The sequence below is a fragment of the Xiphias gladius genome, chromosome 5 (assembly GCF_016859285.1).
Source record: "Xiphias gladius isolate SHS-SW01 ecotype Sanya breed wild chromosome 5, ASM1685928v1, whole genome shotgun sequence".
Lineage (NCBI taxonomy): Eukaryota > Metazoa > Chordata > Actinopteri > Istiophoriformes > Xiphiidae > Xiphias > Xiphias gladius.
In genome coordinates, this window is record NC_053404.1 from 18244383 (window position 1) to 18256990 (window position 12608).

At 43.9% G+C, this 12608-nt stretch overlaps 1 protein-coding gene across 1 annotated transcript; it reads left to right on the forward strand.

Moving 5' to 3' along the window:
- The first annotated feature begins 2180 nt into the window (after positions 1–2180).
- nell3 (NELL (neural EGFL like) family member 3) lies at positions 2181–8904 on the forward strand. Its single transcript, XM_040127636.1, has 5 exons — positions 2181–2299; positions 2520–3219; positions 3867–4426; positions 5343–5409; positions 5637–8904. The coding sequence occupies exons 2-5, from the start codon at positions 2550–2552 to the stop codon at positions 7172–7174; spliced, it is 2835 nt and encodes a 944-aa protein (XP_039983570.1). The 5' UTR covers positions 2181–2299; positions 2520–2549; the 3' UTR covers positions 7175–8904.
- Positions 8905–12608: the final 3704 nt, after the last annotated feature.

Here is a 12608-nt window from a genome sequence, read left to right on the forward strand (position 1 = left end):
GTTTCAAGGAGTTACAACACCCCAGATGGTAAGATGTGAGGTGCAACAGAGGGCATGTTTTTAAACCATTATTCTCTGTCATGTTAAACCTGACTGCTCCAGCACACCTCTAAATGCCTTTCCTGGGCCTGGGCCGCTAAAAAGAAAAAAATGGGGGTGATAATGACAAAACCAGGGGGCACCCTTGCGAAACGATAGAGTGTCTGTGATACCGCAGAGGACGAACTGCCACCACGATGATGTGAGAGGGGATGAATGTTAGTGTTGCAGTGCCCTCTGTTTGTACGCGCCAAGCGCTGCTGGTCTCAGTGGGTGGCGTGGATCATGCTGCCAGCCTCAACCTCCTTGTTTTTTTTTTTTTTTTTGTGGCGCAATAATCCACCGGGCAAGTTTACGCCAGAAAAATAACGGCCAGTTGGCTGGATGTTTTTGTGTGTATGCAACTGATTTGGGTTCCTGAGAGCCCCCCCCTCCCCCCTCCCTGCTCTCTGTGGCAAGACTTATTTGCCAACATAATCCAACAAAAAAAGGAAACTGAGATTTGTTTTTTTTTGTGTGTGTGTTTTAATATGAGTCAAACTCCCTTCTATGTAGAAGCCCATTTCTGTCAGGGAAAAGAAAAAAAAATGGATGAGAACTGATAAGGAAAAAAAATGACTCATTGGAAAGTGGAAATATCGAGTAATAATGATAATAAACAAAAATTAGGAGATAAAGAATTCTGGATTTTGACACCAACTAGGCCAATATTATAAGATAAAATGTCAACATTAGGAGCTACTAAGTCAGAAATAATAGGAACGAGTCAATATCACGAGATCGTAAATCAAAATGATAAGAGAATATAGTGTTTCAAAATTCTGAGATAAAAGATTTTGAGATAAATAAGTCAAAATTATGATTTAAATTAGTCTTAATTATGAGCAAATTCAAACTCCTGACTTACAAAGACAAAACTATGAGATAAATAAGTCAAAATGATGAGATCATTAGTAACTCAATAGAAAATAAAGATCATATAGAGAAGTTAAATTTAACTGACAAGGTCAAAATTCAGAGAAAGACAACTGAGATATACACGATGAGATACTACATCAAGATTATGTGAATCTAAGTCAAAAATATAGGGAAAATAAGTCAAATCACACGATAAGGGAAGAGTTTGAGTTTGAGAAAGTCCAAACTATTAGATGAATCTGATTTTTTTTTTAAAATAGGGAGATAAATAATAAAAAAAATGTGTGGGATTAAGTAAGAATTAGATGCATAAATGCAAATTATTAGATAAATCAAGCTTGTGAGATTAGTCAAAAGTTTGAAATACTGAGGCAAAGAGATATTACGTCTAAATTTTGACTTAATCAAAATCTGGTATTTTTATCTTCATCATTCCAGTTTTTTTTCTGTTTTTTTTTTTAAACCACTTTATTTTTCTTTCCTCGGCGATGCGTGACTTCCGCACCTGCCTGACCCTGAGATAATCAAACCGACAGCTACGCCAGAAAATCTGCCAGACTACGGAGACCCCCAAAAACCACGCATCCGCCTCCGAGGACCTCCCGCCGGACGCGTGGCTGCGCAAGAGGCACCGGGGCGAGAGCGCAGGAGAGGGTCCCCGAAAAAAAAAAAAAACCCCAGCTGTGGGCTCCGCATTCCCGACCTCGACAAAAGTTTGACCTCCGGTGGCTCCGTCTACAAAGAGGGGCGCTCGGCGTTGACAAGGCCAGGATAACCCGAGGACGGCGGACGGCTGAGGACCAGCAGCTGTCTCAACATTCCGGATGTGCTAAACAAAACGCACTGCCACTTTTTTTTTTTTTTTTTTTTCTTTACCCCCGCTACTTGGATGGCCATGGGGTCAGAGGAAAGTCAACAGCGAGTGAAATGAAAAGAGATGACCAGAGGGGGGGCATCATTTTGGCACTGCGCAGGCAAAATGCCCACTTTGTTGTTGTTGTTGTTTTGTCTTTTAACATGAAAGCGGAAGCCAAGATTTCTCTGCTGTGATTTAGAAAAAACGCCTCAGTCCGCTCTCCTTCTCCCCGACGAGGGGGGCGGGGGTGGGGGGGGGGATCCCTGCATGGAGGACGGGGAAGGTGAAGGGTTAATCTGTGGCCGGGGAAACCTGATGCTAATTAAAGTCTCCGGAATGCCACATACTGACATTGCAGCGCAGAAGCCCTCGGAGCTGGGTCGGGGCATGGAGCGAGCCGCCGGCAATGCCCGCGTCTGATGTGCTTCTTCCTTGCTGACCGTCGGGGGGAAAAAAAGCCAGTCTCGCCGAACCCTGGGACTGAAGGTAATGCGCCGTCAGGGGCTGCACACCGGGGGTCTCTGTGCCAAGTGTGATAAAGTTTGTTTTCAGTTGTGACCGAGGAGACTTTATGGTTTTGTTTTGTTTTTGGTTTTTTAACTTGAACCCCAGAACATTTTTTTTTTTGGTGGGGTTCAAAGATTTTTTTTCCCAGATTTTCAGTTTGGGAATCTAAATCCTAACCCGCATTTTGCTTCTTTTGCAGGTAGAGGTAGGGAGATACAGCTGATGCAAAATGGTCTCACTAACATCAGTGCTGTTGCTGCTGCTCTCTTGGGGATCACTGCTCCACACGGCGCAAGCTGCCGCAGAGATTTGCCGGGGGACGCACTGCTACGGCGGGGAGACCGGCGATCCAAGACCGTGCACCGGAGCGCACTGCCCGGGGGGCAGATCTTCCAGACTCCCGCGGCAGTTTAGCCCCGGAGCGCAGGGGAGAGCGGCGCAGATCGTTGGCAGCCAACACCACGCGATCCCGAGTTCCCCGAGAGCTGCGTCGGAAGCCCACTCGGCCGCCCAGCCGCCCCGCGGGCGCCACAGCGACAGCGGCGGCACGCGGATGAGAGCGCCTGAAGTTCTACCCGCAGGATGCACCGACGCCGACTGCGCCGCTCCCGCGAAACAATTTCAGCCCGCAAACGACACCCGAGACTGCAGGGGGATCGAGTGCAGGCTGCCTCTGAGGATACGGCCAAAAGCTCGATCAAAGTCCTGTGTGGGAGAGGGATGTCTGGCCGGTTCAGAGGAGAGCGCCTCCTCTGCCGCCAGCCAGCTTCCTCCCGTCCATCTGTCCGACAGAGCCGCGCAGTTTCTGGGAGATTTTCCGGAGTTTGGATATCCATCGCCGGCCGTCGAACTGGGCGGCGCGCCTTTGGGCGTCCAGCTCACATGTGACATCAAGCCAGGTCTGCTGTCTTCGTCATCAGTGCCATCTAAAAAATGTTTAACTGTTGTGTTTGGATGATCACAGACTGATATCCTTCCTCCAAATGTCCTTATTGCATGCAAGAAGAGGAAACATGTTGTGCACAATTCGCCCACCCGTCTAACTACTGTGACACATTTCTGGTTGATTGACAGTCTTCTCAAAAAAAAGTTGATGAATTACTCTTTTCACTGAAATGCCTGTAAATTAACCACAGGCACCGTAGCCTCTATTGACTTTAACCCCCCCTTTCCCCCACCGGTGATCAGCAAAGAGGGGATTGTGGTCTGACAGCAAAGGAAGACTTTGTTGACCTTCGGACCAAAAAACTGATGTCTGCGGAGCAACTAGGGCGGCCGAACTGGAAGAATGTCTCAGAGTCAATTGTCCAGAAAATTTAGAGTGCTTTAATGTTGGTCCACTGAGGAAACTTTCAGGACACTTGCCGTGTCTGGGCTGAGTGAGCGGGCTGGCTGGGTGTTCACACATTGTGCCAGCATTGTTTGCAAAAATCAGACTTTCTGAATCCGACTTAATCTCATTTAATCACTTCCTCCACTGCTGTGTTTACCAGTGAGAACTTGCCCGTCTGATCCCAGCTTTCATTCTGCATTATTTTCGTCTTAGGTGAGAATGAAGTTCCCTCAGAAGACGCCCTCATTCTGCACCTCCAGCTGGCCAAGGGGCAGGAGAAGCTGGTGGAGGCCCTGCGAGCCCAGCAGATGATCATCCGCGAACTGCAGCAGAAGCTCGCCGAACAACAGGAGGCGCTCCTGTCCCAGCAGCGCGAAATCCTGGAGCAGCAGCGGCGCATGTACGAGCAGATGGACGTGGTGAAGGCCCAGTACGGCCTCCTCTCGGACACCGTCAAACAGGTTTCCTTCCAGGGCCTGCAGGGTGAGCTGCAGAGCTACTTTGAGAGCCACTTGGCGGGTCTGCAGAGCCAGGCCCGCAGCCACCTGCAGAAGTCCTACGCCGTCCACAAAATGGACATGGACTCGAAGGTGATGGATGTGGTCGGGGAGGCCAATTTCCCCCAACCTCTGCTGGGATGCCCCTCACCCTGTGGATCAGAGGAGTTCTGTGATTTTCAGAGGGACCCACCTCAGTGTGAAAAGTGCACCATGTGTCCGCCGGGCTTCTTCTTGATCTCACAGTGCTCTCCTACTGCGGACCGAATGTGCCAGGTACTGTCCTTTTTAAAAAATACCGATTGTTGCTTTTTCACAAAAATGGTCGTAGCTTCAACATAAAAGGACCAGTGTGTAGGATTTAGTGCCATCTAGCGTTGAGGTTGCAGATGCAGCCGACTGAAAACCCCTCCACTCCCCCGTCCCTTTCTAAGCGTGTAGGAGAACCTGCGGTGGTCTTCAGGTAATGTATAAAAACGAAGGGCCCTCTCTGTGTTTGGTTTGTCCATTCTGGGCTCCTGTAGAAACATGGCGGTGTAACATAGCGGAGGACCCCCTCCCTATGTAGATATGAAGGGCTCATTCTGAGCTAATGAAAACACAAGGCTTCATAGTTTCAGGTGAGTATACACAAATGGAAACGTAATTATGAATATTATATTTCTGCCAATAGATCCCCCTAAATCCTACACTACTAGTAGTAATAGTATCGTTTGAAAACTGTGCTATTTTCCTGATGGAGAAACTAACAACTGTCCTTTATTAGCATATTTCAAAATAAGATATCTGTATTGTGTGGAAAAAATAAAAAAGCTACTGCAAAAAAAAAAGTGTGAATGGGTCTCAGCTGGTAGTTGTGGTGCCAAATGATGATATCACTCAGTGGTTTTCAAGCACATGCCAGCAATGCCCAAACATAACAGCTGGTTTGAAGTGAAAACGTTCTCGATGAATGATCTCATCCCCGATTACCATAAAAATAAATAGGATATCCTGGATATTTTAGTAATCATAAAGTTAATTCTTGAGGTAATAAACTCTAGCACAAAATATCAGCTATCTGCAGTTCCAGTACATAAGCGATGATATTGGTATCAGCTTTGAAAATTACAGTCAAATTCAGGCGAAAACCCAATTATGGATATTTAAAATGTTCTCGTGATGATACAATATTGATCTGCATGAATTACAGGACAGAGACGAATGCCTTGAATTACCAAACATTTGTGGAGAGCGAGTGAAGTGCCTCAACACTCCAGGTGAGTTTAAAACAGGGCTTTTTGTGCTGATAAACAGCAACTTATTCTCTCTTAATGGACAGAGTGAAAAAGATGGATTACCTCCAAGTTATTTTTATTTTAGAACCGGTTTTTCAGCAGTTTATTTAACAACAAATCATTATATACTGAATCACATGTCAGCAGAGCTGTTAGACCCTGTTCTTACACCTTGGTTCCTCCATTCTCTCTGGTCTTAAACCGCGCAGGCGGGTTCAGGTGTCTGGGAGTTTCTGAGAGGGAGGCGGTGATGGGCCTGTGTGGTCACGACTACTTCTACAACCAGGAGCTGCAAGAGTGCCAGGCCTGTTCAGACTGTGATGGAGAGCCCGTCACTAGCCCCTGCACAGCCATCAGCGACGCTTTCTGCGGCAAGCTTTCAGAGAGTCGGCTCTCCCAGTCTTGGGCGGCGAATGTGGCCATTCCCTCTGCCAGGACCTCTGGCGCCCACATCTTCCCTGGGCTTCAGCTAAACATCAAAGGGAAGGAGAGCAGCGATTTACTGTCAAACGAGTTGGGGAAGGTGACCTTCCTGCAGCATGGCCTGGTGTGGTTGGATCATAACTTTGCAATAAAGCACAGCTGCAGGAACTTCCTCCAGGTCGGGATGAGGCTCAACGGCAGCCAGGAGGAGGAGGGTCTGGACCTGAGCGGCGTTCGCATTGAACAGCCGGATGGGAAGTACTTTCAGGGCGTCAGCGTCAGCAGCGGGGTGGAGGTCGAGCCTAATCACACCTTCACTCTGCTGCTGAAGAGTCCGAATCAACACTGCAACCAGAGCAAGGATCTTCATGTGTACGATATCACCGCTCCCTCTTTAAGTCTGCTCTGGTTGTCTCATGATACCGGCGCTGTTGCAATGACAGCTCAGATGTCCCTGTTGGTGCACTACCAGACCAGCTACCGCCCGACTTTCCGTATCACCTCCGTGTCCGACCCGTATATGATCAGCCTGACCCACGACAGCCGTGGGGTGCGCTTCACAGAGAGCGGTGTGGTGAAGTTTATCCTCCAGCAGGCACTGTACTCCATGGGCCACACCTGCATTCGAGAGGGTTTCTCCCTGATTGCTTATACTAACCGCAACGGGACCGGCCAGGAGGCGATGCAGGCCTTCAAGACGGGCGTCAACTACAGGGACACCTCCATCACCCTCTCTGGTGCTGTGAGCGTGGACGGCGGAGACACGCTCAGCTTCGAGATCGCATCTCCGTCCCAGTGCAACATCCGTTATTTTGGGGACGGCACTGGGATCAGCATGCTGAGCCTTATCTGGATTCCTTCGGCCGTGTCGTCAGCCTTGACTGCTACTGTGTCCAGGACTGGTCTTCCCTTTGGAGCCGTCAGGAATAAACCACTGTTGTTCCAGCAGATCAGCTCAGACACGCCGCAGGTTCATTTGGCCCGCTCGGGTGAGCCAAACAGCCGGAAGAACTTTATATTCCACGAGAAGGGGACAGCAAACATAGTCCTCAACCTGAAGCTGATCCACTCGTGTAATATAGTAAAACTCACTTTGCAGCAGTTGGGGGGTCCGGGTCCGAGCAGGCAGGCAGGTCCTGTGGCTCAGCAGGTGTCTGGATACATGCCCGAAGGGAGCGAGTGGGCCAGTATAGGGCTGAGGGCCTCGTTTCAGGTCCAGAACGGCACAGCTGTGTACGTTACTCTGGACTGTGTCCGTGGACGAGTTAACCAGATAACACATGAGGGAGGCACTAACATTTCGATCCTCTGGGTTGCGGTGTGATCCAAGAAAGGATGGAGCCTCATGGAGCCTAAATGTCATAAATACATTTCGTGAGAAAAAAAAAGGACAGTTTTGCACAATATTGAATTGCAGAGCAGATTCAACAATTTACCAAATCTAGGAAGAATACTGGTTGATGAAAAAAACTCATTCATCTATTCCCCCATATTTTTTCATATTATTGTTTTAAATGTATATTTCATCGCCTGTTTAGACTTTTATTGTGAAATATTGTTTGGGTATGATTTACAAACTATAAGTACTGCTTTTGCTTGAAGTACTTCGGCTGGTTGAGCAGTGACCAATTCTACATTGACTCTCTACGTGTGTGTTATGTCTGTACTGTATGTGTGTGTGTGTGTGTGTACATATGTGTGCAGTGGTGCTTATACAGTATGTGATGTATGTGCGCGTGTGTACACACACATTGGCATGCCTACTTTTGCATATGGGTATGAGTCTTGACATGTATATCCTTTCATCCCCTGCATATATTTAACGTGCATACCTGTATGTAACAAACCTTTTTGTATTGTATCATTAGGCATTTAAAGCAGTAGTTTGACATGTTTGGACATTTTGCGTTATTTGATGGAGAGTTAGATGAGAAGTTTGATACCACTCTCCGTAGATGGTTAGCTTAGCTTAGCATAAACACTGGAAACAGGGGGAAAGAGCTAGCCTGCCACCTCTAAAGGGAACTCATTACCACATTCTATCGTGCTTTTAAAATTCCATACAAAATGTGTAAAAACAATCATTTTGACAGTTGTTTTGTTGTTCCGACAAAACAGCTATTTTAAACGGGCTTATTTTGCAGGACTGTTTCTTGACTTGGAGCATTAAATTCCTTAACTCTACGTTGGTTGCCTGGAGAATGCTAAGAGTCAAAAATAACCCCTCCTAAAATGGCACGATGTTGTTTTTACACCATTTTTTTGTACAGATTAAATGAAGAGGTGCAAACAATGAGTTGCTGGCTGGCAGATTTTCTAACTTTTGGACAGAGTCGGGCTAGCTGTTTCTTTCTGTCCTCAGCCTGCGTGGTTAGCTAAGCTAAAGTATTGCTCGCCATAGCTTCATATTTACCACACAGCAATGAGGGTGGTATCAATCTTCTTGTCTAACTTTCCGCCAAAAGATGCGTATTTCCCAAAATGTTGAACTACTCCTTTAATGCTCTGAAGAGTTTGTCATGATTGAACAATACACTAATGCAATGTAGTAAACTTTCAGTAAGAAGGAGTTTTTGTACTTGATGATGTTTTTGATGATATTTATTTGCCTTTTTATACAACAGGACTTTTGTATTTACTCTATGGAAAGCATATATATATGAGCAAAACAGAAAAAAAACGTAATGTACATTGTAAAGCACTGAATAGGCAGTGTTGGTATTCAAATGTGTGCAGTGATAGCCTCCGTCATACATTTATTTGCGCACGTATAACATAGTATTATGGAACGGGCAAATATCATACTTTGTTATTCTTTTGCCTAAATACTGTTTCCCTGTGAAGACCTGCCCATGCATATCGTTCCTAATTGCCTCTGTGTGTGTCTGTCCTCTAAACAATTAGGCACAAGTAAGTGTTTCAGGAAGTTGGCAGTGAAATTTCCTCAGCTTTATTCTCACTTCAGCATGTTAAATGATTTTCTTTGTGTGTGTGTGGTCGGGCTCCTTGCACATGACTTGTGGAACATGCATGTACTCTTGTTCAACGCCAAATAAAATGTTATTTTGACAGAAAAGACATTTCGTATAGATTTTATATTTATATTTTATATTATATTTATTTATATAAAACGTCAACTTCAGGGCAGGACACAGGACCTAAAAGTTTCCGTGCATATCCATAAAAATCAGAGATGAAAGGTACTGCACAATGTTGATGAATGAATACAGTTTATGTATTTTATTTAGCATAGTGTGAACCTAAGGAATTCCTATCAAGCCACATCATTCGACCTCGCGTGGGCTTTACTCCAGTACCTTGACAATGATTTTATAGAGGACTTATGTATCATGACAATCAACATCTCACCCTGAATGCCCATTATTTTCCATTAAGTTAAAGGGTAAAAGTTTAACATTCAGACGTTACTCATTCCATTTAATCTCAAACATACTGAACCTATTTAGAAGCAACCTTATTCGGCAGCAAAGGTGCCAAAATAGGAGACATAATACCTGGAAAATCATACACTATATTTTTCCTCTCAATTGCTTTTAATCAAGTTCAAATTATTCTTCCATCTATTACCTATAAGAGAGCTGTTCTTTGGCTTAAACATAACAAATAGCCTGTGAGTCAATGAGAGGGACGGAGCAAAAAAAACTGCTTGTGAGAAACAATCAAATGTTTCTGTCGGTTGCCTGAATTGAAAACAGGTGTTTCAGTGGAGCAGTGCTCCAGATGTCTGATGCCATAGATCAAATGAGACCCGCAGCACATGAAGAAGTTCAGACATCAGAGAGGGAAATGGGGACAGAGAAACAGAGCAGAGGGAAGCGAAAAAACTGAGAGGGGCGTGTGTGTGTGTTGAAAACTTTATCCCTAAATCTCCTCTAATCAATATTTTATATATTAACAACACTGAAATGAATGACGGCATGTAACGTGAAAGGGCTTGCTTGCTGTGAAGAAGTCACAGTGACTTACCACCAAACTTTAGTCTTTGAGCTCTATGCTTTTTTTAGTTTGCCACTTTTAGTTTTGGTTGTACTTCTGACAAATTCCACTGTCATCAACCTCAATTCCAGCAGCCTGCAGCTGTTTCAAGCAGAAAAAGAAACAAAAAAAACAAAAAAAAACAAAACCTCTGCTAAGCCCACTTTATACTACCTACCTACCACTAAATGACAGTTAAAGTTAGGGATTAGCTGGTGCAGCTGCAAAGTCAAACGTCTAGCAGCTATTGTAAAAAGCTAGATATTTTCTGCTGGAAGGGGAAAAAAGAAGTTTAGCCACTTTTAAACTACTTAAAAAAAAAAAAAAAACCATCTAATTTTAACCACCAACAGTTCAGTAATTACCCAAACCTCAAACCATAGACCATAATCAGCACAAGTTTTTTTTTTTTTTTTGCATACTTGATGAACTAGCAGACTTGGAAGCATACGTTGATCACTACTAGAATCAGCCCAGCAAGACCCATTCAACCCAAACAAGCGAAGAACACATCATCCAAAGACACAAGCAATCTACAGACCGAGGTAGCTGATTGCTACACGTTAGATAAAATAACTTCAGAAGGCAGTAGTGTGTTTTTTAGGGTTTTTGTGGCACTCCGCTACCCTCTACTGGCCAAAAAAAGAAAAAAACCTTCTGATGCAGCTTTAAATAATTTTTGTTTTTACGGATCGGTTATACGCTTTCAAACTGCAAACGCTGATTTTTTTGGGCCATTCAGAAGCAGCGGAAATAAGCTGTAAACACATCCAGCAGATACGAAACAGCATTATCATTCATTAGGAGTTCATGTTTCTGGGCGCCTGGCGAATGTGAGTCAAATATTCACTCTCCGTTTAGATCTGTTTTTGGTCTCCACCATAGGAAAATATCTGGCTCTTTGATTGCCAAATGCTCCGCTATTAACTTTGTCTGTCTGCCATTTGGTGCCTGGAAGGTAGAATACAGGCGGGTTTTATAGCTTTTATAGAAAACAGTTGCTTTCTGTAACTCAAAAAAAATGCTATGAGAACAACGAAGGTTAACCAAAAAAGTAAAGCTTTGTGCCAAAAAACCAAAACAATGAGCTGACAGTCGCTATTAAGTTCCCAGCTGCAGAGATGGGTAATAATTTCCTATGGGTTCATTATAGACGCCCTTTTCTTGTGATCCTTTAAAATATTGATTATAGCGGCTTTAAAATCTATTTATACTTATTATACAGCTTTATACTTATTCTGAATTTTATCATGCAGGCTAACATGTGTATCTTTCATAAATACACATATAACCTCAAGATGATCAGATGCCACAGTCAACATAAATGAACCAACCACCCAACCAATGAATTTCAGATTTCAGAGGTTCAATTCAGCAATGTTGGGATGAAAAAACACAGAAAAGGTGCCGGGCAGTTCGATGGGCTGCAGACTTGCATGCTAGTGTATCTGTGGCAAAAGAGAGAGACATCATTCATCACCACACTGCATCTGTTGTGAGTTTATTTGCTTTCTGAGGGTTTTTGTGTTTGGACCTCACTGAAAATAGTCAATGGCATGCGAGGAAGTTCCTCTAACACAACAGAAATGTCGGATGATTCCAAAAGCACAACTGCTTCAACTACTAATTTATCCAGTATGTATAATAGTACTACTTTTTACGTTTAGAAAGCTTTTACGCTAATACTCTGAATGTGTATCTGTCTCCTTTGTTCTGGTTTGCTGAAAAAATGCAACATGGTGTCATGTTAATGGGCACATCAGTCGCTGTGATTTGTGGTCGAGGTGAACACCTTCCTAACCCGAACCTGGCCCCAGTCTGCTCCAGTGTTGACTTAAAAAGGACAAAGCCGGAGACAGGCTTACTTTAATCAGAAGTGGATGTAACTATAAGAGCCAAGGCCTCTTGTCTACAGGGAAATGTTTAGACCATGTGGTCAGGATTTGATGCTGCAAGCCTCCACACTGTGTGTTACAATGATACTCTGCAGCGGATTTATGGGGTGTGAAGAAAATTTGTAATGAGGATTTTTTTTCAAAAAATCCAGATTGCTGGTTTCTTCGGAGAATAAATCAAATCAAATGGTCTAAATAGAAAAATTAAATCCATTGCACAGTTTGAAATGTCTTTGTTTTGGAAAAACACTGCAACACTGAATTATAAACAATTTCTGTACTGTACAAAGCTTTGTTAAACTTTGGTAATTTTTGTGTGTTTAGTTTGTCCTAAATAGCCAATAATCACTCATTTTACCAGGTTTTTTTTTTTTTTTTTTTTAGAGGTTTGGCCATATTTTAATCAAAGTTTTCATCTTTGTGTTACACTGTAATGCCAAAAACTCTAAATCATGTGCGTTAACTCATTGAATGACTTCAAGTGGATTAACTCCTGTAGACAGGAAACCTAACGGTATCTCTTTCTTTTTTTTGCCTGAATGGGAGAGATATTGTGTTCAGGGAAAAGTATGAGGCTACATCACTCAACTGGTCAGATTCCAGATAACGTTTGCTCCAAGAGGTTTTTAAATTTCTCTTCGGAGTTGACAGAATGAGGGTTTTATGTGCACTGTGGCTATTTTCCCACTTAACAGCTGCATTTTAATGTCCAAACTTTTCAAACTCAGTGTAATCGTAGGAGCCCGTAGGTTAGTGAGGATCGCCCGATGAACCTCCATGATCATGAAGCTATGGTCATGAGTTGCTGCATGAAATACATCAATACAGTATGCTGTGTTTACATTTTGATTTTCACTTCCTTCTTTT